The sequence below is a fragment of the Carlito syrichta genome, unplaced genomic scaffold, assembly GCF_000164805.1.
Source record: "Carlito syrichta isolate Samal-C Ts95f unplaced genomic scaffold, Tarsius_syrichta-2.0.1 Scaffold302317, whole genome shotgun sequence".
NCBI classification, from domain to species: Eukaryota; Metazoa; Chordata; class Mammalia; order Primates; family Tarsiidae; genus Carlito; species Carlito syrichta.
Window position 1 is genome coordinate 54932 of NW_007246413.1, and position 23217 is coordinate 78148.

A 23217-nucleotide genomic window follows, 5' to 3' on the forward strand; every position below is an offset into this window, starting at 1 on the left:
ACCCAAGGATACTTACTTTCCTTCACATCAGACACTTGAATTTGCTGCCGGCTGAATCATTGTGCCTGTCTAGAAACTTCCGGGTACTGAGAGATGGGATGTGGGGTGCTGAGTCCTTAGGGCACCCAGCCTAGCCACAGAGCAAAGGGGAGCTGCCCAGACAGAGTGGCCATCTGGACCGAGAACCACAGGATCATGGCATGATAGCACAAAAAGGACCTGGAGATCACTACACCCTCACTTGTCCAGGAGGAGACCGAAGTCCAGAGAGCCAAGAGGTTTAGCCAGGGTCACACAGTCCCTTGCCATTCTCCCACATCTCAGTCATTTTAGAAGTATTTGCAAGGATACCTTCAAAAAGTGGCTTCTTGACTGGGTTCAAGACCAGCCTGGGCAACATAGCAATATCTCATCTCTACAAAAAAATTAAAAAATCAGCCAGGCGTGGTAGTGCACATCTGTAGTCCCAGCTACTTGGAGGCTGAGGCGGGAGGATCACTTGAGCTCAGGAGTTTAAGGCTTGGTGAGCTGTGATCATGCCACTGCACTCCAGTCGAGGCAACAGAGTGAAACCCCGACTCCAAACTTAAAAACCCAACAAAAAAAGTAGTCTCTTTATCACAAAAGATTCTCAGTATAGAGTAGAATGGTGAAACTGCAGGAAATAACAGAAAGCAGAACTGGGGAAGGGCGTGCAGGGTGGAAGGAGGGGGAGGGGCCCTCCCCATAGCCCTGGAGGGGCTCTCTTCCCACCAGTCGCCTGAACCTGCCTTCCCAGGACAGAGTGCCTTTTCCTGGATAAACACCGCCCCAGCCTCCAGGTCAAGCCCAAGGGGCTGGGCTGGGGGCTATGCTCCCCCTTCCTTCATACGACGGCGCCATCAGGACAACAGGCGCTCTGTGCTGGGGAACCACAGGCAAATGATTTGGGAAAATATTTCCACCGCACTTTGACTGAGAGTGAATCTGACAACCTGCTTTTGGGAATAAAGATTTCCTGTTGGCCCCAGCCAGAGTCAGCCTGACAAGCCGGTTTCCATGGAAACCCAAGTGGCCCTCTAGACCTAAATGAACACCATGGAGCAGATGAGGCAAACATGCTAATTGCACTTTCTCCATCACTTAATAAAACCATCAAAAGACAACGGCAGCATTAAAAATATCTCTCTCAAAATCTTAAGAGCTCCCAGCTATTTTCTGGAGCAATTCACAGCAATCACGTCCCAGTTAGCTTAATATTTTGACAGTTGCTGGAGACGAATGAGCCGCCTCAAAGGCAGGGCTTTGCGGGTTGTCTGCCTGGGCCTGCGCACACTCGGCTGCCTCGTGACAGGCAACACAGCCCAGACAGATGGGGACACGCGGGACAGGGGACCCCTGCCCCCGGGATGCAGAAAGCACACGGCCATCACACACACAGATTCCTGACTCAGCTCCATCTGGGCCAGAGCCCCGGCGTGCACCCTCTGCCCCCATGCCCAGTCTCCCATTTATCAAAGGTCACGTGTCTGTCCAGCCATGCCCACCACGTGCCAGGCGCTCGTTTTAGCTTTGGGGCCCTCGTAGGCTCACTTTCCAGGGCACGCATGGGCAGAAAAAGAGACCCTGAGACAGACCTGCAGTCACAGAGCGGGAAACAGGCGTCTAGCCAACGGCCATGGGCTCTGGGGAAAGATGACCAAGAGGTGGCAAAAAGCCACTGCCCTCAGTCCTCGGGGGGCCAGGCCTCACTGCCCCGGCCAGTGATGCAGGAAAGAGGCTGAGGTCGGGAGGGAGGGAGGGAGAAGCCAGTGCTGTGGCCCAGCCCCACCGTGAAAAGCTGCCGTGTGCTAACACATTCCAGGCCTCCACTTCCTCATCTGCACAATGGGGCAACAGCAGCAGTCCCGATGTCCTGGGGAGGGTAGAGTGCCTGGCACTGTCTGTCTCCGCCCATCGTCCAGGGGGTGGAGAGGCATCCTCAAGTGGACAGGGGGCCACCTCTCACCTTCTCCCCAAAATGGGCTCTAGGCAAGAGACTCTTGCCTCCCTCCACTCTTAACCCTAAAGTGCAAGAACTCTTTAAGAATACGCTGGATCACCTTTTCTGTCAAAACCCTGTCGGCTTTCCCTCCCTCTCAGCGAAAAAGTCCAACTCCATTCATTCACTCATTCATTTACTCACTTACTCATCCATTATTGATTCTGCATCTATTATGAGCCAATGGGAGCTGCCAGGAGAGAGAGGTTGGTGATCAGGGGCATTCCTCCCCCTCAGCCCTCCTGACATTTGGGCTGATGGCTCCCTCCCCTGGGGACAGAGGGGGCTAACCATGTTGAAAGTCTGAGGACCCCTTTCTGTCTCCCTGCCTCTCTCCTCATCTTCCTAAACTGTGCATCGGGGCTTCCTCTCGGGCTGTATCTTCTGGCGGACCAGAAAGAAGGCTTCTGGGGCAGGGATTCTGTAAAGCAGGCCCCAGCCCATCATTTCTGAGGCCACTACTCCCATAGTGAAAGGAAATTCTGCGGAAATGGCTATCATAAGCGTGACGGCCCAGAGAAGCTGGGGACAGCAGTGGACCAACCCTCCTCCTTAGGACAGGGTGGAGGTTCCACCCAGCACAGCCAGGAAAGGAAGGGCTGTGCCCCCACAGGGGACGATAGGGATGCCCAAGGCCCTAACGGGGAACCCTGCCCTGCACTGAGCCTTTCCCTAGTCATGGGTCACCGTTCTTGATGCGGGAGCAGCCAGGTACCCCTTCCTAACCACAGGCTAGTTCAGCGTCCAAGGCCCCCCCTGATGCCAGAGGCACCGGCATGCCCGGGGCTCAGGTAACAGAAGCACCCTCCACCCCAAACCCTCACCCAGCTAAATCCGTTCACCAAGCTGTAGCTGGGCTGACACAACCTTTCTAATCACCAACCCTGCTGAGGTCATCAGAATGTTCCAGATGGGTAACTGTGCTTGCTCCTGGTCTGTTGCAGGAAGAAAACTGGAGCCCCTGAAATAGTTCTGAGCTGGCCCTCTGCATGGCAGCCGCTGCATAGTAGGGAAGAGGAGGGAGTGAATGGACTGGCCTTCCCTCTGCATGGGAGGACCAGTGACCTGGGATGGGGAGGTAGCAGCCAGTAGGCCAGAGGGCAGATGAAGAAACCTGCCTTCCCTGTCACCAGCTGGGTACAAAAGCAGCGTGAGTGCATGAGAACCGGGGCCACTCTCCCACGGCGCCCAGTGGGAAGGGGAAGGGGGTTTCCATGGTTACCACGGCTAAGGGAGAAAACATTCAGATGCAATCAGAGGCAGAGGTTCGCCAGTGAGATTCTACATAGGCCTGGTTTCTGGGGCTCAGGGGAGCAGATAGGGCCTGGGTGGGTCCCCCAGATTGGGCAGCCGCCTCTGTGGAGCCAACACCTCCCCTGTTCAGGAAAGGCTAGGAGTGTAGAGAGAGACCGCAGAAAGGGAGAAGGGCAGGTTATGCCCCACCAGGCCACGCTTACCCCTGCCACGGAAGAGCCGACCCCAGGAGGGCAGGACGGGCAGTGGATACATACTCAGGGCCAGAACTGGAAAGCCAGGGTTTGCGTCCTGCTCTGGATGTGTGAACTTGGGCTCGTTGCTTAACCCATCTGTGCCTGTTTCCTGTCTGCAAAATGAGGGGGCCGAGGTACAGTGGCTCACGCCTGTAATCCCAGCACTTTGGGAGGCCAAGGTGGGAGGATGGCTTGAGGTCGGGAGTTCGAGACCAGCCTGGACAACATAGCAAAACCCCATCTCTACAAAAAATTAAAAAACTAACTGGGCATGGCAGCACATGCCTGCTGCCCTGGCTACTTGGGAGGCTGAGGCAGAAGGATCACTTGAGCCCAAGAGATCAAGGATGCAGTGAGCTGTAATCGTGTCACAGCACTCCAGCCTGGGTAACAGAGCAAGACTCTGTCTCTTTAAAAAAAAAAGAGGGTAACCAAGTGCCTGCTCACAGGGTGGTGGTGGGAAGAGAGGAAGGTTGTGCATAGAAAGTAGACTGGCCACCCTCAGGAAGGGTGACTAACAATAAAAAGTTATTATATTTATCATCCTGTTGGTCCCAATCAAGCTGGCAATAAGCCCCCAGAAGTCACCTGTGAGGATGTTTTCGGACATCACGTTGACCTGCACTTCCACAGAGTGCTTGGAGGTGTAGGTGATCTCTGCGCTGACGTGTGCCACCTCACCAATGCACATGGGCGACAGGAAGTCAGTGCGCTCGACCCGGGCCAGGGCGGCCACGCAGCGCTCCTGTGGAGACCAGGGACAGCCGTCAGCTGGGGCAGCCCGCCCAGCCCCGCACCCACCTGGAGATGCTCCCAGAAACTGCCTCTCTTTTTGTCCCCACTGTGAAGGTACGCAAGGTGTTGACACTACACATTCCCAAGTGCAGAAACACAGGCATGTGGAAAGCCCAGAGGGACCACACCACAGCAGCTGCTGAAGTGGTGGGACCTCTGAGTGGTGGGATCCCCAGCGGCTTTTTCCTTTTCTCTAATTTTTCTACACTAAACATGCATTAATTGCATCATAAAGTGAAAAAAAAGTATACATACTCATTACAAAAAATTTGAGAAATACCGAAAAGTAGAAAGAGGTGGGAACATCACTCCTCCAAAGATAACCACGGTGACTATTTTGAGATCCTTCTTTCCAGGCTTTTCTCCTAAGAACAGGGGTTTTGTTGGTTCACATGTGGTTTGCCTGGCTCTGTGCTTCACAGTACTAGTCTTATATAGCTGTGCAAAAGCTAAAAATACACTTTCACCTTCTGATTTCTCCCTCAAGGTGGGAAAGATTAATCCGCCCATGTTGTGACGCACCCTGCAATCATTGCTTTTTTTAAAATTTAAATCTTAGTTATCCTTCAAATAGGCAACTCATTCTCATGATTCAAAATTCTAAAGGAACAAAAGGGCACACGGTGCCCGCTCTGTCTCTAATCATCTCGTCCCCAGGCACCCAGGGCCCCATCGCAGTCAGTGTTACTAACGCATCTACAGTGTAGACGTGTGGGTACCATGTCTACACTGGCATAGTAGGGCTCCCAGATGGCGGATGTGCAACAGGCGGCGTCACAGGCTGCTTTTCTCTCTGAATCTACCTTGGAAAAAAAAAATCTACCTTGGAGATCATCCTGTGTAGGTACATGTCTTAGTCCACTGGGCTGGTGTAAAGAAATAACACAGCCTGGGCAGCTTATCAGCCACAGACATTGTTTCTCACCATTCAGGAGGCGCATCTCATCATTCAGAAGTCCAAGATCCAGGCACTGGGAGATTCAATGGATGGTGAGGGCCCCTTCCTGGTTCACAGACAGCACTTCTCATGTGTCCTCCTATGGTGGGAGGGGCCAAGGAGCTCCCTCGGGCCTCTTTTATAAGGGTACTAATCCCATTTATGAGGGCTCCAACCTCATGACCTAATCACCTCCCAAACTAACTCTAGTGAATCTGGGGTAGGATTTCAACATAAGAATTTTACGGGGGTCGGGGGGAACACAACATCAATAAGGGTAGCTGATCTCAAACCAGACAAAGTGGGGACCAAAGGGAGGCCCAAAGTTTACCTGTACCATGTCCAGTTGTATACCTAATCCTGAATTAGACCTCACATCTTTAAAATGAAATATACAAAAAAAAATTTTTTTTAAAGAATTTTACAGGAACACAAAACCACAGCTGTGGGTGAAAGACTTCCTTGTCCTTTTACATGACTTCTTTTTCATGACACTCTAATGCAAAAAAAATATTATTATTATTAGTCAGGCACCTGTAATCCCAGCACTTTGGGAGGCAGAGGTGATAGGATTGCCTGAGCCTAGGGTTTCGAGACCTGCCTGGGCAACTTCGCAATACCTCATCTCTATAATAAATCAAAAAAATTAGTCAGGCGTGGTGACACATGCCTCTAGTCACAGTTACTTAGGAGGCTGAGGCAGAAAGACCGCCTGAGCTTAACAGGTTGAGGCTGCGGTAGCTGTGATTATGCTACTGCACTCTAGCCCAGGGGACAGAGTAAGACCCCAACTCAAAAAGAAAAATTACTATTATTTTTTTTTTTTTTTTTTTTTTTTTTTTTTTTTGGTGAGTTGGAGTCTCACTCTGTCGCCCAGACTGGAGTGCAGTGGCCGCTCCCGGCCACCGCAGCCTCGACCTGCTGGGCTCCGGTGATCCTTCCGCCTCAGCCTTCCAAGTAGCCGGAATTACAGGCATGCGCTACCACACCCGGCTGATTTTTTGATTTATTGTAGAGATGAGGTCTCGCTGCCCAGGCGGGTCTCGAACCCGCAGGCTCAGGCAATCCACTCACCTCAGCCTCCCAAAGGCGCGGGATTACAGGCTGAGCCACCGGAGCCCGGCTATTACTATTATTTTTAGAGATGGGGCTCACTCTGTCCCCCAGACTGGAATGCGGTGGCTCATTGTAGCCAACACCTCCTGGGCTCAAGTGATCCTCTCGCCTCAGTCTCCCAAGTAGCTGTGACAACAGGGTGTGTGCCACCATGCCTTACTTATTTTTTTTTTTGCAAAACTATTTTCAATGGCCAGCCAAATTGAATAGAATTGTCTTTTTTTGTTAGAAATTTGGGCCAACTCTATCTGATTCTTTCTATAAACAATGCTATGATGAACACCCTTTTGCTTAAATCATTTTCTGCCTTTGGGATTATTTCCTGAGTCCCAGGGATAGATATCTTGATATATGTTCCCAAAGTACATTTCAGAAGGACAGCAGTGACTGTCGTGGCCTCTGGTACCCTCACTAGCACTCAGAGTCAACATACTTCTCATCTTTGCTAAGATACACAAAAGATGGTCTTGAGTTTGAGCCACAGGAAATACGGGTTTTCTCTTTCCAAACGCGCACTCAGCGCTGTCGTGACTTTCTACTGAACAGTTGCCTTCCTTAGGACGTAGGCCATGTGAGATTGCAGCACTCACTGGCTACCCGGGGCCAGGTGGGGAGCAGGTGAGGGACGGGCCTGCCTGTGAGGCCCTGGGTCAGCTCCGGCAATGCCTGCCCAGGCGGTCCTCCCAAGAACCCTCTGCCAAGCGGTGATACTTTTAGGCAAGCTGCCCAAGGTCATGCGGCAAGTTGGTGGCGGTCAGTTCAAGCTCTGGTGTCTGTATGTCTTCCCAGCCACCTGCTGTCCAGGGCATCAACATGCAGCTCGCTCACCTGCGCAAGGACTCACTGGGGACCCAAGCATGCAAGTTCCCAGGCCCGTCCCAAACCCAGCACCTGCCCCTTTGAGCCTCGGCCTTCACCTTCCCCCAGGTGACTCTCGCGCATGCACGCAGGCAGGGGGTTCTGTGACCGCATCTGTGACTATAAACGTCTCAGAGATGGGTCTCAGCAAGGCCGCTGGGGCTGGGCAGGACACCAGGGTGATAGGGACAATTTCTAGAGCTAAGCTGGCACAAGTGGCCTGAGGCTTTCCGCCCCACCCACAACAATCAAGACAAAGCAGTGTGGAGTCAGTCATCCCCAAGCAAACGTATGTGGCTATGGCACCACCTATTGGCCAAAAGTGGGAAAGGCAAGGGCTGCTCGCTCGGTGACAGGCAAGAAAGACTAAGGGGCCGACTGGAACTTTCCGAGCACGGTTGGTGAGACCGAAAAGTGCACATGTCAGTCACATGTGTTTCACTGGAGAGTGGTTAAGTCACATCATGGGTGGCTTCGCCCGCGTGATCTCAGACCCACACACTGATGGCTTCAGTGGCACTGCCTTCCACCTCTCTGCCCTGTAGCCCATTTCTGACCTGCTGACCGAGGCCATCTCCACGCAGCTGACCCTCAAATGAACCTGAGCCTTTTGAGACATCTCCCTTGCAGCGGCGTGGACCGGGCAGCACTCTCAGTGCTGGGTGTGCAGGGGGAGCAGGCCAGAGAGGCCCGGGTGCCAGTGGGGGCCCCGACCAGGCAACACACACAGTGCTGGGTGCTCTGAAGACTGCGTGGGGGTGTGGGAGGGGTCAACTTCAATGACCCTGAACACCCAGGTGTCAGCAGGAGCAGGTGGGGGAGCGTCAGCATCACAGGAGAGGGAAGAGCGGCAGACCTGGGGCCACCAGGATGCATGGAGACGTGGACAGAAGTCAGCAGGGCCAGGCGCAGGGCAGGACAGGGCCGCTCAGGAGACTCAGATGCTTTTCAGGGTCATGTGAACTTTTAGCACGGGGATTTATGTTCCTTTCTGTAATCTGGAACAGTGATAGAACGACCCGAGGCAGGAGAGAGCTCCTCTCCACAGTCCTGGGGACGCCTAACACAGAGCCATCTGGGAGCCTCTCCACACGGCACCGACACCCAAGCCTGGCTGGGGACCCCGGGGGACTCCTAGGCTGAGAGGCTGCAAATGAACTTTAAGTTTGCTTCTCTACCAGCTTAAAATACTAAAGAAGAGATGTAATGTCTACCAGACAGCACATGGGAGTCTCAGCCCAGTGTCATTCATTATCAGGAGGCCCTGGGAGAGAGTTTCTAGCTGGCAGGCAGGGAGCCTTGAGAGGCAGCTGGGCTGGCAGCTCTGTATGTACAACAGGTGCAGATGGCACGAGCCAAGACCCAGGATGGCTCTGACTTGACTGTGGTGGAAGTTTCCCAGGACCTGGCAGGGCTCTGAACTAGCTCCAGCCATTCCATAAAGGCCGGTGTGATCCGAAAACTCAATACGTGGGCTACCGGACACTTGCATTCCATATGAAGATCTCTTGAGTTGCAGGCGTCTGCGTTCCTGGCTCCAGGTACCTTACGTGTGCCTCTGAAACTCTTGCTTCCAGGGCTTAAGGACCAGGAGTGCCCCACCCTGAGAAGGAGTTTGAGGGCTCTAATTAGCAACTGCCCAGGAAGTACCCTCTGCCACATTCCCAAAAGCAACTGGCATCACACTGCCCATTGGACACAGGTACCCTGGAAAACTCTGGAGACTGGGCTCCTGGGTGGCCACAGAGCTTCAAGCCAGGGAAGCAGCTTTAGAAGTAGAGCCCAAAAGAACTGCTCTGGGCCCTGAGTTCAAATTCCAACTCTACTACTTACTGGTTCTGTGACCTTAGGCAGTGACCTAACCTCTCTGTCTCAGTCTCTGTGTAAACACAGATAATGAATGGTCCTAACAGGTCACTGCAAAGATTTGAGGGGACAACGTACGGCGATAACCCGATGTTCATGAAATGCCTGGGAGAGGAGGGGCCAGCTGTCTATCTTCCACAGACAAGGGGATTAGATGAGTTCACAAGTGTGATGTACGAAGAATTATGTCAGCCGGGCTCGGTGGCTCGGCCTGCAATCCCGCGCCTTTGGGAGGCTGAGGCGAGTGGATTGCCTGAGCGCGCGGGTTCGAGACTCGCCTGGGCAGCAAGACCTCATCTCTACAATAAATCAAAAAATCAGCTGAGTGTGGTAGCGCACGCCTGTAGTTCCGGCTACTCGGAAGGCTGAGGCGGAAGGATCGCCGGAGCCCGGCAGGTTGAGGCTGCGGTGGCCGGGAGCGGCCACTGCACTCCAGTCTGGGCGACAGAGTGAGACTCCAATTCAAAAAAAAAAAAAAGAAGAATTATGTCTGGCATGCAGCAAGGCCCAGAGAAGGCTAACTCTCATCACCTGAGCCACACCTGCCCCTACGCCCACACACAGCCACCCTGTGGCTGGCTCAGAGGATGTGGCTGAGTGGCATTCTAGGCCACATAACTTTTCTAGGCCTTGGTGTCCTCACCAGTAAAACCAGTAAAACAGTATTAAGAAAACGGCACCTCTCTCAGCAGATGGCTGGAAAGGTTACACAGAGCAAGGAGGGACAGGCGTGAGAAGTTCTCAGTGGGCACACGCCACAGGACAACTCCAGATACATGCTCCTAGCATTCAGCAACATCTCACAGGAGGCCACAAGGCACATCCAGGCCTCCACCAGAGGCTGCGCTTCTGAGGAAACCAGGCCGGCAGAAGTCCCTGCCCTCATGGAGCGTGCGCTCCAGGGGGAGAGGACCACCCAGACAAATCAGTACAAGAACAGCCAGTCAGGCAGGGTGTAAAGGTTCACGTCTGTAATCCCAACACTTTGGGAGGTGAGAAGACCGCCGGAGCCCAGGGGTTTGAGACCAGCCTGGGCAACTTGGCGAGACCTCGTCTCTACAATAAATGAAAAAAATTAGCCGGGCGTGGTGCCCTATGCCTGTAGTTCCAGCTACATGGAAGGCTGAAGCGGAAGGATCACCTAATCCCAGGTCTAGGCTACAGTGGCCGTGAGCGTGCCACTGCCCTCCAGCTTGGGCAACAGAGTGAGACTCCAGCTCAAAAAACAAAACAAAACAAAACAGCCAGTCAGGAGCTGAGCAGCAGCTGGGAGCAAGCAGGGAGCCGGGCCTCCGGTGCTTAGGTAGAGATTGGAAGAGGTGAGGGGGGCCTGCAGATATCTGAGGGAAGAGCCAGTGCGAAGTCTCAGAGACAGGAATGCTCCTGGCAAGTTCATGAAGCAACAGGAAAGCCAACGTGGCCAGAGGGAGCACTGAGGAAGAAACTCAAGAGATAAGGGCCTAGAGCCAGGAGGCAGGGACAGGAGACAGCAAACTCTGGAGCGCTCCAAGCTGGCAAGTGCTGTGCTCTGCTTCACATCTGAAGGGTCTCTGGCTACTACTGGAGAGCAGATGAGGTGGCAGGACCAGCAGGGGGCTGCTGCCATGATCAGGGTAATCGGCACCGGGGCTCAGTCTGCAGTTGGGTGGGGCTGGGGCTGTGCTCACAGCTGGACATCCCAGAAGGTGGAGTAGCAGGATCTGCTGCGGGAGTGTCACAGGTGTGGGAGGGAGAGGTGGATGGAGGCTCCAGGCTTTGGGCTTGAGCACCTGGGGACTGCAGAGACCATTTACCAGGGGATAGACTGGGAGAAGCAGCCAGGGGCGTCAGAACATGGCTGGGGCATGTCCAGGTTGACGGGCTGAGCAGGCATCCGGGACGGGCCAGCCAAGAGGCCCAGAACCCTGGGGCTGACATTGTTGTATTAAAGCCACAGACTGATGACACCACCAGGGGAGTGTGGACTGGGGGAAGGGGACTTGCCCCAACCAGGATCCCAGCGAAGTCCTTCGGAGGTCAGCATCCTGCCACCTGGAACTGGAGAGCTGTCACTCACACCCTGGGCTCATGGCGCACACAGAGCCCCTCCTGAGCCTGGAAAGTCTGGAGCACTAGCCTGGAGACCCCCAGCTCAGAGGCTGCTCGAAGCCAAAGTGTCAAAACTGTCCCTCCAGCACCCCTGGGACAGGAGGAGGAGGGGCAAGGGCTCCAAGCACGGGTTTGAGGACTGGATTCATGGCCCAGACCTCCGACCTGCCTCCCCAGGTGGCCTCAAGCAAGTACTCAACGTCCGTGCCTCAGTTTCTTCATCTATGCAATCTGGATAATAAAAATAACAGCATTTCTCTCTTAGGGGTGTCATGAGAGTTATGAGCTAAATCACTTTAAAGTCTGCAAAACACAGTGATGACTTCTGTGATGCTTAATGGCATTGTCACCCTGGTCCTGGGGCCTCTTCCTTCCCAGTGTCCACCCTCTTTTCCAGGCCTGCCTGGGACCCTCACTGTCTTCCTCTGGAAGGGTCAGCCAGGAACTTGGCTCCACCCCATCCCCAGGATCTCGCGTTCAGGTCCGACCTCCCCATTGCCACCAGGGGGCGCTCTCCGAACGTGGCCGGGCTGTACCAGCGCTTCGAGGGCAGCCCAGGTCCACAGACTAAACCCAACTCGCAGCCAGGCAGGCAAGTCTCTCCTTCACAAGGTGGTCTCAGCCCATCCTCTCCCGCCCACCCCCATGCTGAAGTCCAAGTCCACCCATACACACTCACCCTGGCATGGTTCACCACACACACACACACACCCATAGTCTTACACTTTGCTGGAAGACATGCTGCCCACTGTTCCAGGTTGAATGCATGTGCCACCGTCTGAATGTTTGTGTCCCCCTAAAATTTACCTGTTGAAATCCTAACTCCCAGGGGAGGGTAATAGGAGGTGGGGCCTTTGGGAGATTAAGCCATGGGGGTGGAGCCCTCACAAATGAGATCCGTGTCCTTATAAAGAGGCCCAAAAGAACCCCTTCTGCCAGGTGATGACACAGCAAAAAGGCACTGTCTATGAACCAGGAAACAGTCCCTTGCCAGATATGACATCTACTGGTTGCTTGATCCTGGACTGCCAGCTTCCGGGACTGTGAGAAACAAATTTCTGTTGTTTACAAGTCACCCAGTCTGTGGTATTTTGGTTTGTTTGTTTGTTTTTTTTTTGGTTTTTTTTTTTGAGTTGGAGTCTCACTCTGTCGCCCAGGCTGGAGTGCAGTGGCACACTCACAGCCACCGCAGCCTCGACCTGCTGGGCTCAGGTAATCCTGTCATCTCAGCCTTCCAAGTAGTTGGAACGACAGGCCCGTGCTACCATGCCCAGCTAATTTTTGATTTATTGTAGAGATGAGGTCTCGCCAAGTTGCCCTGGCGCGGGTCTCGAACCCACGGGCTCAGGCAATCCACTCACCTCAGCCTCCCAAAGCGCGGGGATACAGGCTGAGCCACCGAGCCCAGCTGGTATTTTGTTAAAGCAGCTGGGACAGACCGATGTTGCAGGTCACTTCCTGCATCTTGCCAGCTTGGCCCAGTCACAATTACTGGTGCCTCCTGTAGTCCTGGTCTCTGACCTCACAGCCCCTCAGCCTCCACACAGAGCAGCATCATGTCTGTGTCCACGGGGGCCACACGGTCCCTCCAAGCCAAGGTTGAATCCTCCTCCTCTGCCCAGAGGACACAGTGGGTGTGCTGACCAAGCCCCCAGTCCCCAAGGGGACTCACTCTCCCTGGCCAGCCTTCAGAGCAAATGTCTGGTCCTGTGGGGCTGGGGATGGCAGGAAGTGACATGCTGAATATCTTGCAACAGCCCTGAGATCCTGAGACCAGAGAGCAAGCCTCTCACCCCTGACTGCAGGGCCTCCCCCCCCCGCACCCCGACTACACAGCTCTGGGGCAGGCAGGCAGGGAGTCGGCCCCATTGTAGACACGGTCATACCCAGCCTGTGGGCTTCACAGCCAGAAAGCAGCCTTGGCACAGAGAGTCACAGTGCCTGTCACGGCTACAACAGGTGGTCAGGGCAGATGGGATCCAGCTCAGGGCTGCCAACCCCCACATCTGGGCTCTTGACCATCACAATGAACTCTGCAGTACAAAGGCGTGGCATGCTTCTGATCAGAATCAAGCTCAGGGGGCCGAACGGAGGAGAGAGCGGGGGGTGTCTGTCTCTGGTAGGTTTTCACCCTTCCTGGCCAAGGCTCAAACCAAACCTAGTTCTGAGGGATCCCGTCCAGGGCTGACTGGGCCAGCATCTCTGGAAGCCCCCAAGACCCAATGAGAAGGGAGAGATTCCAGGCATGGGCTCCAGGGCAGTCACGCCTTTTCTGAACCAACACTGACGTGGCCCTCTGGGGTCTGGAACCCTCTGTATGAGCCCAGGCCCGTCAGGCGAGGGGCCCCCAGATGCCTACCCCGTTCTGGCTGTTGCAGTGCCGGGTGCTGATAATGGCACCCGCCTCCTCGATCATTTTCAGGATGGTTCCCCCGTGGACATTGCCGGCCACGTTGGCATCATCGGGTCGCATGATCCTAGGTCAAAGGGGAAAAGACAAGCATGGTGAGGCCTGCAGGAGACACAATTCATGCCATGGTGACAACCCAGGGGAGAAAGGAGGTCCCCAAGGGGCTCGATGGCTTCCAGAGGAAGAAAGAAATGTCCACATGTTTGGGCTCTTCCAGGATGGTACATTTATTAGAGTGGAGTGGCAACGTGCCAGACCACAGAAGGGGCCCCAGGGTCCTGCTTACCTGGGAGAGAGGAGGGACTTTACCCCGTGAAGCCCCAGGTCCCAGCCTGCCCTAGCTGGGAAGCACTGAGGCCAAGACCTCTGGCAAAGCCACGAGGCAGGAGGTGGCAGTCTGGAGCTCCCAACAACTGAACTAGAGGAACAGAAGGACAGACTGTGTCCTGGAAGCAAATTCTCAGGACCACACCCCTTATCAGGAGCCTCAGAGGAGCCAGGTAGCCATAGCTGTTCAAGTCACAGCTTCAAGACCCTAGGCCCTATGGGCAGGTGAATGATCTTCAACTGCCAGCTGGCATGGGGAGCGCCCCAGGGGCTCCCGGGGGTGTTGACTAGACTTTGCTCTGAAAGCTGGGGGCTGTCAGAGGTCAGGGAGAACGAATTACAACCTCACTTCCCCAAAGAGGGAAAACCCACCCTTCCAGTGGCAGCCTGCAGCAGGGAAGCTCCAGAAAACCTCTGGAATCCCAGCAAGTCAGTTGGTGATCCTGCCAGGGCCACCCCAGCCGAGCCTGGCACCTTCCCAGACAGTTGGTTGGCTGATGAAATCTGCCTTCACAGGCCGCAGCCTGGGACAGACGACGGGCAACAGACACAAGCCTGTGACTCCAGCATCTGCCATGGCTAGCTGGCCTGCCACATCCTGCTGGCCAGCTATGGGCCCGGGACCGGTGCTGCCCTGCTACTCAGAGGGAGCGAGCTGACTCTCCAAGAGCATTCTGGGCTCTGGCTTTTACAAACTGTGTAACCTGCACAAGCCGCCAAAACGCCAGCCCTCCACTTCCTCATCTGTAAAATGGGCACAAGGGTAGCACCGCCTCATCTAACAGTGGGAGGTTATGCTGATCACATCTGTGCTCTGCGACAGCGCCCAGCACACAGGAGAGGCGCCACAAATGGTGGCCAGCTGTATTTTTCTCTCTTCTGTCATAAATTTTGGTTTGTTTTTGGTTTGGGTTTTAGACAGGATCTCACTCTGTCACCCAGGCTGGACTGCAGTGGCACGACCCCGGCTCACTGCAGCCTTGACCTCCCAGACTCAAGTGATCCCCTCATCTCAGCCTCCCAAGTAGCTGGGACCGCAGGCACGTGCCACCAAACTTGGCTAATTTTTAAATTTTTTTTGTAGAGATGAGGTCTCACTATGTTGCCCAGGCTGGTCTCGAATTCCTGGGCTCAAGCAATCCTCCTGCCTCAGCCTCCCAAAGTGCTGGGATTTCAGGTATGAGCCACTGTTCTTGGCCTGTAATAAGTATTTACCCAACCTGGTTGGAAGGTTCAAGAAAGAGCTGGAAGATGCCATTTTCCAGAGCCAAAGACCACTGATGTCCTCCAGGACTGACAGCTGCCTATCCCTAATGTCCCCCTGACCCCGCACTTTGGGTGAGAACCACTTTGAGAACCAGGGCCCACTCAGGCCAACTGGCTGCTGGCCCTGGAGTCAGGAGGGCCCTGAGGCCCATGGAGCTCAGAACAGCACAGCCACAGTGACAGTGAATCAGCTGGCACAACGTGATAGGTGAAGTGGCAGGGAAACCCCAGGGCATGAGAGAAGCTTAATTTGCCTTCTCTAATGTGCTCTTTAAACAATCTTTGTGTTTTGTTTTGTTTTGTTTTTTGAGTTGGAGTCTCACTCTGTCGCCCAGACTGGAGTACAGTGGCCGCTCCCGGCCACTGCAGCCTCAACCTGCTGGGCTCCGGCGATCCTTCCACCTCAGCCTTCCAAGTAGCCGGAATTACAGGCATGCGCTACCACACCCGGCTGATTTTTTGATTTATTGTAGAGATGAGGTCTCACTGCCCAGGAAGGTCTTGAACCCGTGGACTCAGACAATCCACTCACCTCAGCCTCCCAAAGGCCCGGGATTACAGGCTGAGCCACCGAGCTGGCTGTGTTTTGTTTTTTAATTGAGCTAAGGGTTTTGCATTTTTTTTAAGCTTGCGCCAAGAGGTAGTCAATTATGAATCACAAAACGACTGTCTCCACTGCCCTCCTTTGCATTTGTTCTCACCTTAGGAGGAGGAGCCTTCCCCACACCCCACGGGCCTGTCCCCTAGCAGGCCTGTCCTCTTGTGACCACAGGTTGAGGCTGTGGTGGGACAGGCGAGCAGGACCTAGCCCTGGGTTCTGGGGCTGAGGAAACAGGGGTCCAGCCTTTCCTAGGAACACTGGAGCCTGCCTCTGGTGCAGCCTGACTCACCGCCATGAGCCTCACTTTGCCTGTCTACTAAGTGGGGCCATACACACCAACTTGCTCCAGCGTTGCTGCCAAGTCAGAGAGAGGAAGCACAGACCGAGGGCTGCGGGCAGAGGAGGAAGTGCATACATCCGGTAGGTGCTGAGCAGGAACGGAACGTGGGTGGCCCCTGAGCTGGAGGCCAGGGGTGGCGCCTAAGGCCGGGGCAGTCTGCAGCCACCCACACCCAAGTGAGGCCCGGGCATGTGGCACGCCCGGTGGGAGTGAATGCCAGGAACCCCAGCCTGCATACTGCCACCCCCAGCCGGGTCACCTTCCCTCTACATGCTGCATCCTGTACCAAGTTCGGTCCTAACTCCCCAACTGGCCACCCAGCACTCTCAGTCTGGACACAAACCTCCTCCCCAGAGGACCTATTTCTGCCTGAAGACTCTACTGTCACCTCCAATGCGTGAGGCTAAAGCCTGACCACTGGCCCCTTCCCTTCAGTCCCCAAATCAGATGCCTTCCCTACAGCCAATGGCATCTCAGGTCTCAGCTTGGATTCTGCCCCAACCTGCAGCCCGCCTGCACCCCGCACTGCTGCTCCAGCAACTAGTCTCACCGGGCGCCTCCCTCCTCAACTCACTTTCCAATGCTGCTCCCCCACAGCCTGGCCAAAGCCAAGGGTGTCCATCCCAGGCTAAGGTGGAGACCAGCCTTCAACTCCAGGCAGGCGGGTATGAAAGGAGCCCAGGGGCCAGCAGGACACACTGCCCCTCGCTGGAGCTTTGGTTTTCCCATTTTTAATAAACATGTGGGCATTTTTTTTTTTTTACTATTAAAGTAGAAAGAAAAGAAATCCCTGCAGGGCAAGCATGAGGCTGAAGCGGCAACAGAGGCAGTGGCCGGGGACACAGACATGCGTGCAGGGCGGGGTGGTGGCCTATGCTGCTAGCTCACTGTGGTTGGCAGGAATTGGAGTCCAGGGTGCCAAAGTGAATTTCAAGAGAAGCTGGAGAACCAGGGCTTACTGTGGTATCTGGGCGACAGCTGACCAGCAGTGCCCAGCTGAACACCACACAGACCAGCTCAGGCGGGCAGCACCCGCCTGCCCTGGTGCTGGGTGGACTGTTGGCCACCTCTCTCCACCCCTGCCACACCAATCCTATACTTCTTCCCCCTCCCCTGGCCCCAGAATTGCCAGGGAAAGGCACAAGGCCAGACCTGGGGAGGGCCTTTCTGCCCAGCTGCCCGCCCTCACCAGGCCTGGCCCCAAGCACCCTCCCCATCCTCCACTCGCCCTGCACTGGTAGTCAAGCAATGGCCAGGGCCTGGTGACCCTGCGGTCTGGAATGTCACCGTCCCCCACGGCCCTGGCTGCTCCCGTCCCAGATCAGAACCACATCTGTCCAATCCTCACAGAAAGAGCAGCCGGTTCTGGGCCTGAGGCTACCAAAGCGGTCACCACCCCCGCTCTGTGCAGAGTTCCCTCTGGAGCAGGCACCAGGCTGATGGCAAGGGTTCTTAGGAAGCTGAACAAACACAGGTACAGGAGTCACTCCCAGATGGGCGGCCACCCCACACGGACTCTGGAAAAACTTCCAGAGGAAGTGACACCTTGGCCAAATCTGGAGAATGAGCCAGGAGCAGGGGCAGGACATGTGCCGGGACAAGGTACATCTGGGGGCTGGGGGTGCAGGCCAGGAACCCACAGAGGGCTCGGGGTACAGAAAGCAAAACCATAAAGCTAGTGCATGGCCCATGGGGGTGAAGGGACAGCCTGGAGAACAGAGACACAGATGGAAGGAAGGAAAGGCTGGGATGCCAAGCAGGGCGTCACACAACCACAGCAATGTTCAGGAAGATTCCCCAGCATGGGGGTGCGGAGCAGGCTTCTACACTTGCCTCTCACCTCCCATGGCTTCTACACTCATCTCACACAGGTCCTAACTCACCCCTCAACCCCCACCCCAAGATTGCTCTTCCTAAGCAGGAACCTGGCCAAGTCATTTCCCTGTCCAGACCCTCCAGAGCCTTCCTATCTACCAAATAAAGACTCAACTCCCAGAAAGGCATCTGGAGCGCCAGGGGATCCGGAGCGTTCCTCTCTTTATCACCCACTGTGCTGCAGGGCTCCGGGGCACACCTGCCAAACGGCTGCTGTTCACCAGGTATGCCTGGGCCTTCTTCCCACTGCCCTGCCTGTGCCCACCTGTCCCAGCAATGTCAGACCCATCCTTTGTGAAAAAGGGATCATCTACCCATGGGGGAGCATAACTCAAAAGCACCTGGCATTACCATCAACATCCACAAAGCATGGGGATACCCTGACCTGGCAACACCACCCACAGGAACATAGCCTACAAATATTTCCACACGTGAATAAATCAGGTATGTGCAACAGCTGTGTACAATGTAGAACACGGGCCAGCTCCCAGATGGCCAGAGTAAGGGACAGTGAAATTAAGTGACAGTCATACAACAGACTGTCACTCAGCCTTGAACTAGTAGGGACGTTCCCAGAGACACTGCATGCTCAGAACCATGGGGACAAGGCAGTCACTTGGGAGCACATGATCACCATCCCTAGGAAGAAGTGCAGGAACCCAGAAATTTCCATAGTCCTTGGGAAGAGAAAAGCTACTGGGAGGGGCTCAGAGGATGCACCACTGTGCCTTTTGAATTTTAAATCATCTCAACCTGTTCAAATTAATCAGTGGTCTTTAAAAATTCTTCAAGTATCCGGATGTAGTGGCTCATGCCTGTAATCCACAGCACTTTGGGAGACCACAGTAGGAGGATCAATGGAGCCACGGAATTTGAGACCAACCTAGGAACATAATGAGACCCATCTCTACTAAATATTTAAAAATTAGCTAGGCATGGCAGTGTGCCTGTAGTCTCAGCTACTCAGGAGGCTGAGGTGGGAGGATCGCTTGAGCACAGGAGTGTGAGGCTACAATGAGCTATGATCATGCCACTAAACACCAGCCTGGGCAAAAGAGCAAGACTCTGTCCCTAAAAAATAAGAAAAATAAAAATTCTTCAAGGCACAGCTCAAAACTCATGGCTTTCCATAATCTCATCACACCAGCAGATCGGCCAGCCCTCATCCCAGTCTACCCACCCTGCAGGATGGCCCGTGTCTCTTCTGGAGTGGCAGAGGTGAGGCAGGAAGGCCTTTCTGGGAGTAGAAAGAGCAGCAATGGAACAAGGAGGGCCTGATAGGCTGGGAGGGGTCGCTCCTATTCCAAGATCACAGCAGACACCCTGAGGGTGGGCTGCATCTCCTCTCCCTGGGGTTCCCCCAAGGTGGAGCCCCCCACACGGAGCCTGTGTACTGGGATAAACTGTGTCCCCCAAAAGGTATGTCTTAGTCCTCACCACAGTACCTGTGGATGGATGTGACTTTAGAAATAGGATCTACAACTTATGTCATTATAAGAACAGGGAAATTGACATGAAACATGCGGGAAAAGGCCATATGAAGATGGAGACAGAGGCTGGAGTGATGCCGCAGCCACAAGCCAAAGAATGCTAAGGATTGCCAGAAGCTACTAGAAGCTGGAAGACACAAGGCAGGATCTCCCCTAAAACCCAAGGGAGGGTGGTCCTGCTGACACCTGGGTCTCGGGCTTCCGGTCTCTAGACTGTGAGAGAATAAATTCCTGTCTTTACAAGCCACCTGGTTTATGGTCATTTGTCACGGCAGCCCCAGGAAACTGCAGGCCCCTGCCTCACCCACAGAGGGCAGCAGTGGGGGCACAGTGGGCCCTGCAGGGCTGGCAGCTAGGCTCCTATGCTGGGCTCGGCTCTTGCCACCCATGCCTGGCCAGCCCAGGCCACGCCCCTGTGCAGCGACCCTGGCAGCAGCCCCAGGGTGTGACCCCCTCCGCCCCTTCCAGCCCAGAAGGCGGCCAGCTGGGAGTGCGGCCAGTATCTCTGACTCTGACACAAAAATGTCAGTGCTAAAATTAAAACTTAACTGCGTGAAACCCATGGTAGCCAGAGGTGGGGGGTGGGCCTTTTTGCCCCAACAGTGAAAGCTGCAGTGACCATTTGAAGAAGGTGGCAGCACTGGGCATAGCCTAGTTTACATGGCAGGTACAGTGCTCTGGAGGGTGCCGCCTGCACCCAAAGATGGGCAGAACCACAGGGCCTGCGGTTATGGTCCAGGTGGGGCAGGGGCCAGCCAGCAATCAGGCCACCTCACGGATCGTGCCGGAAGCTCCCTGGGCCTCTCCCTTGGCCTCAAACCAGAGGCCAAGCCCCGGGTGTGTATGCTCCAATCTCACCGCAGCCAGGAAGACAGGTGGAACAGAGATGTTTGGACAGACCATCCCGCCCCCACATGGCTGCAGCTGGTACTTGGAGCCTATAATCACTCAAAGTTTCCCTTGGGAAGTAGGTGCCTTGGCTGAAAGTATCCAAGGGGCAGTGGCTGCCATTCCTGTAGGGAGAGAAGTGGGCTCGCCATGGCCTGGGGCCTCATACCAGGCAGCCTCCAGGGAGAAGGTGGCACATGACCCACCAAGGGCCTCAAAGGCCAGGCTCAGGCACAGGCAAAAACCTCATCTTTCTATTTTATTTTATTTTTTTGAGTTGGAGTCTCACTCTGTCGCCCAGACTGGAGTGCAGTGGCCGCTCCCGGCCACCGCAGCCTCGACCTGCTGGGCTCCGGCGATCCTTCTGCCTCAGCCCTTCCGAGAAGCTGGAACTACAGGCACGCGCTACCACACCTGGCTAATTTTTTGATTTATTGTAGAGATGAGGTCTCACCAAGTTGCCCAGGTGGGTCTCGAACCCGCGGGCTCAGGCAATCCACTCACCTCAGCCTCCCAAAGGCGCGGGATTACAGGCTGAGCCACCGAACACCTCATCTTTCTAGGAGGAACTCTGCCCGACAGAAGCCCAGATGTACTGCTTGTCCTCTTCAATTTGCTGCCTACCAAGTTTCTGGCAAAGTTCCTTCAACCTCCGCAGAGTCTACTAAATCCCCCAGAAGAGGGCGGGGCAGGAGAAGGGCTGGGCCCAAAAGAAGTTTCAGGGTCCCTCCCAGGCCCCAGAGTGGGATGGGAAGGGGCCAATAGTCCCCCCTGAGCTCCCAGCTCCACACTTTAGCCCGGGGCAGGGAATGAGCCAGAAGGAGGTCCCTGTGTAGCCTGGACCTCCCTGGGCAGAGGCAGGTAGGGGGCTCAGCAGTGCTTGGCAAACCAGAGAAGACCCGCTGGCAGGAGAAAGGGTGAGCAGCAGGCGCAAAGCCAGGAAGAACAGCAGCTGGGCCTCAAGGGCTCTGTCCCTGCCGGGAGCCCCAGGTTGCCAGGGCTGTACTTCCAGTCCTGGCTTCGGTTCACCACCCAACGTCCAGGGTCAGCAAGAACTGGGGCGGGTGTCCCTGCTGATCTTCCTGGCTGCAGGAAGCCAGCCGGCCTGCTGGGCACAAGGGCCACACCCCCCACCTCCCCTCTCCTCCAAGTGTCCCCAGACAGTCTGTCCAAAGCGGCCCCCACACAGCCTGGACAGGGCTGTGACCCACGGTACCTGCTCAGCTGGGCAGCCATGGCGGCCAGGACGTCCCAGGATCAGGTCCAGAGTGAGGCGAGAGGAGCCAGCGTCACAGGGTCACTGCCTGTCCCAGGACCATCCCAGCTCCCCACCATGCCGGGCTTGTGGGGGAGCACCCCTCTGGTTTCCTGGGCTGCCCAATCTAGCCAGGAAGAGGCTGTCTCGCCAATCTGAGGCGTCTACCAAAAGCCAGTCGTCATAGAAACCCCACTTTATAAATAATTACACTAGAAGTAATTCTGCGAGCCCTTCCGGCTGCGGTGCCAGATCAGGAAGGCAGAGGTACCACCACTGAGCAGCCTCTGGAAGACGTCTGGGAGGCTCTACACACACCCGCCCCCCTCCCCTAGTCCTTCTCTGGGGTCTCGGCCAAAGCCAGGGCCCAGCCTGGCCCCTGAGATGCAGGCAGGGGAAGAGGGTCACAGGCCAGGGAGCCCCCACCAGATCTAAGCCTGTCCCAAAGAACACTCCCCCTGAGTGCCTAGGGGCTTCACAGGAAGGGAGTGGGCAGTGATCAGCCTCTGCCCTCCTTTGGCTCTGGCCCCACCCCCACCGCATGAACCCCCCAAGGGCTGGCTTCAGAGGCTGTCACGTTGTCTCAGGTTCCGCAGTTCCACAGCCCTTCCTCCACCCTGCAGCTGACACCTAAGAGCCCCTGAGAGCCCCCCAGCCTGCCCTCCTCGCTTCTTCACTCCACCTCCCCTTCCCCTGGGTGTGAGGAGGAAAGAAGTCAGACAGTCACAGTGGCCCAGGTGCAGGTGCAATGGCTGGGGTCCTGGGACAGGAAGCCCGATATGTCATCAGCATGACCTTGTCCCAGTGCCACCCCCAGCCTCGCCCCAATGCCACCCCCGACATTGCCTCAATGCCACCCCAGCCTCGCCCCAATGCCACCCCCAACCTTGCAAATGCCACCTCTGTACAGGACTTTCCCAGGAATCCTGCAACCAGCTATGGAAATGGAAAAGTCCCCCAAGAGTGCAAGGTACACAGAGCAGACTCAAGCAGGCACAGCTGTGATTGGGATGAACAAATGACTCCACCTGTGGCCTCAAGGGCAGGTCATCCTGGGCCACTGGGCAAGTTGTGAAAGGAAAAGGTAGGGCAGAGAGAGCTGAGTGGGCTTACACAGATGGCCTTTCCCCTCAAACAACAGGGTCTTATTACACTCCCAGCGCCTGCTTATTCTGAAGGGCAGTCCTGAAGGACTTCCTGATTTGAGAGGCCTCTGACAAAACTAACCAATGTAGATTATGCCTAAAAGTCCAAGTGCCTGCCCGCACATCCTCTCACCTATATGCAAAAGGAGGGAAGGAATTCTAGACTGACGTACACCACGAGTACTGGGTCCCACAGAGAGGCTGGTGCTTTCACAACTGGAACCCTGGTCGGCCTGCCTGGCAGGAGAGGGAAGTGGTTGGCTGCCTTCAGCACTGAGCCTGGGGACATGTGATACCTCGGAGCCCACAGGAGGAGTCTACAGGACCCCTACCGGCCACAGCCAAAACATCCCCCTGGAAAAGTCAGGAGTTGAGTCTGGCCAGAGCCAGCAGCTAAACTAGGGCCATTTGTTTCAGAGCCTCCCCGCCCCCGCAGCCTGCCAAGGTCCC

The 23217-nt window shown here is 55.4% G+C and overlaps 1 protein-coding gene across 1 annotated transcript in view; it reads right to left on the bottom strand.

Moving 5' to 3' along the window:
• Nucleotides 1-21696, bottom strand: part of ACOT7 (acyl-CoA thioesterase 7) — a 63413-nt gene extending 41717 nt beyond the window's left edge. Inside the window, exons 1-3 of the mRNA XM_021711477.1 lie at nt 21584-21696; nt 13530-13647; nt 4099-4255 (exon numbers count right to left, since the gene is read on the bottom strand). Coding sequence (XP_021567152.1) covers nt 4099-4255; nt 13530-13647; nt 21584-21603 — 295 coding nt within the window. The 5' untranslated portion in view covers nt 21604-21696. The remainder of the gene's footprint in view (nt 1-4098; nt 4256-13529; nt 13648-21583) is intronic.
• Between the last annotated feature and the right edge of the window lie 1521 nt (nt 21697-23217).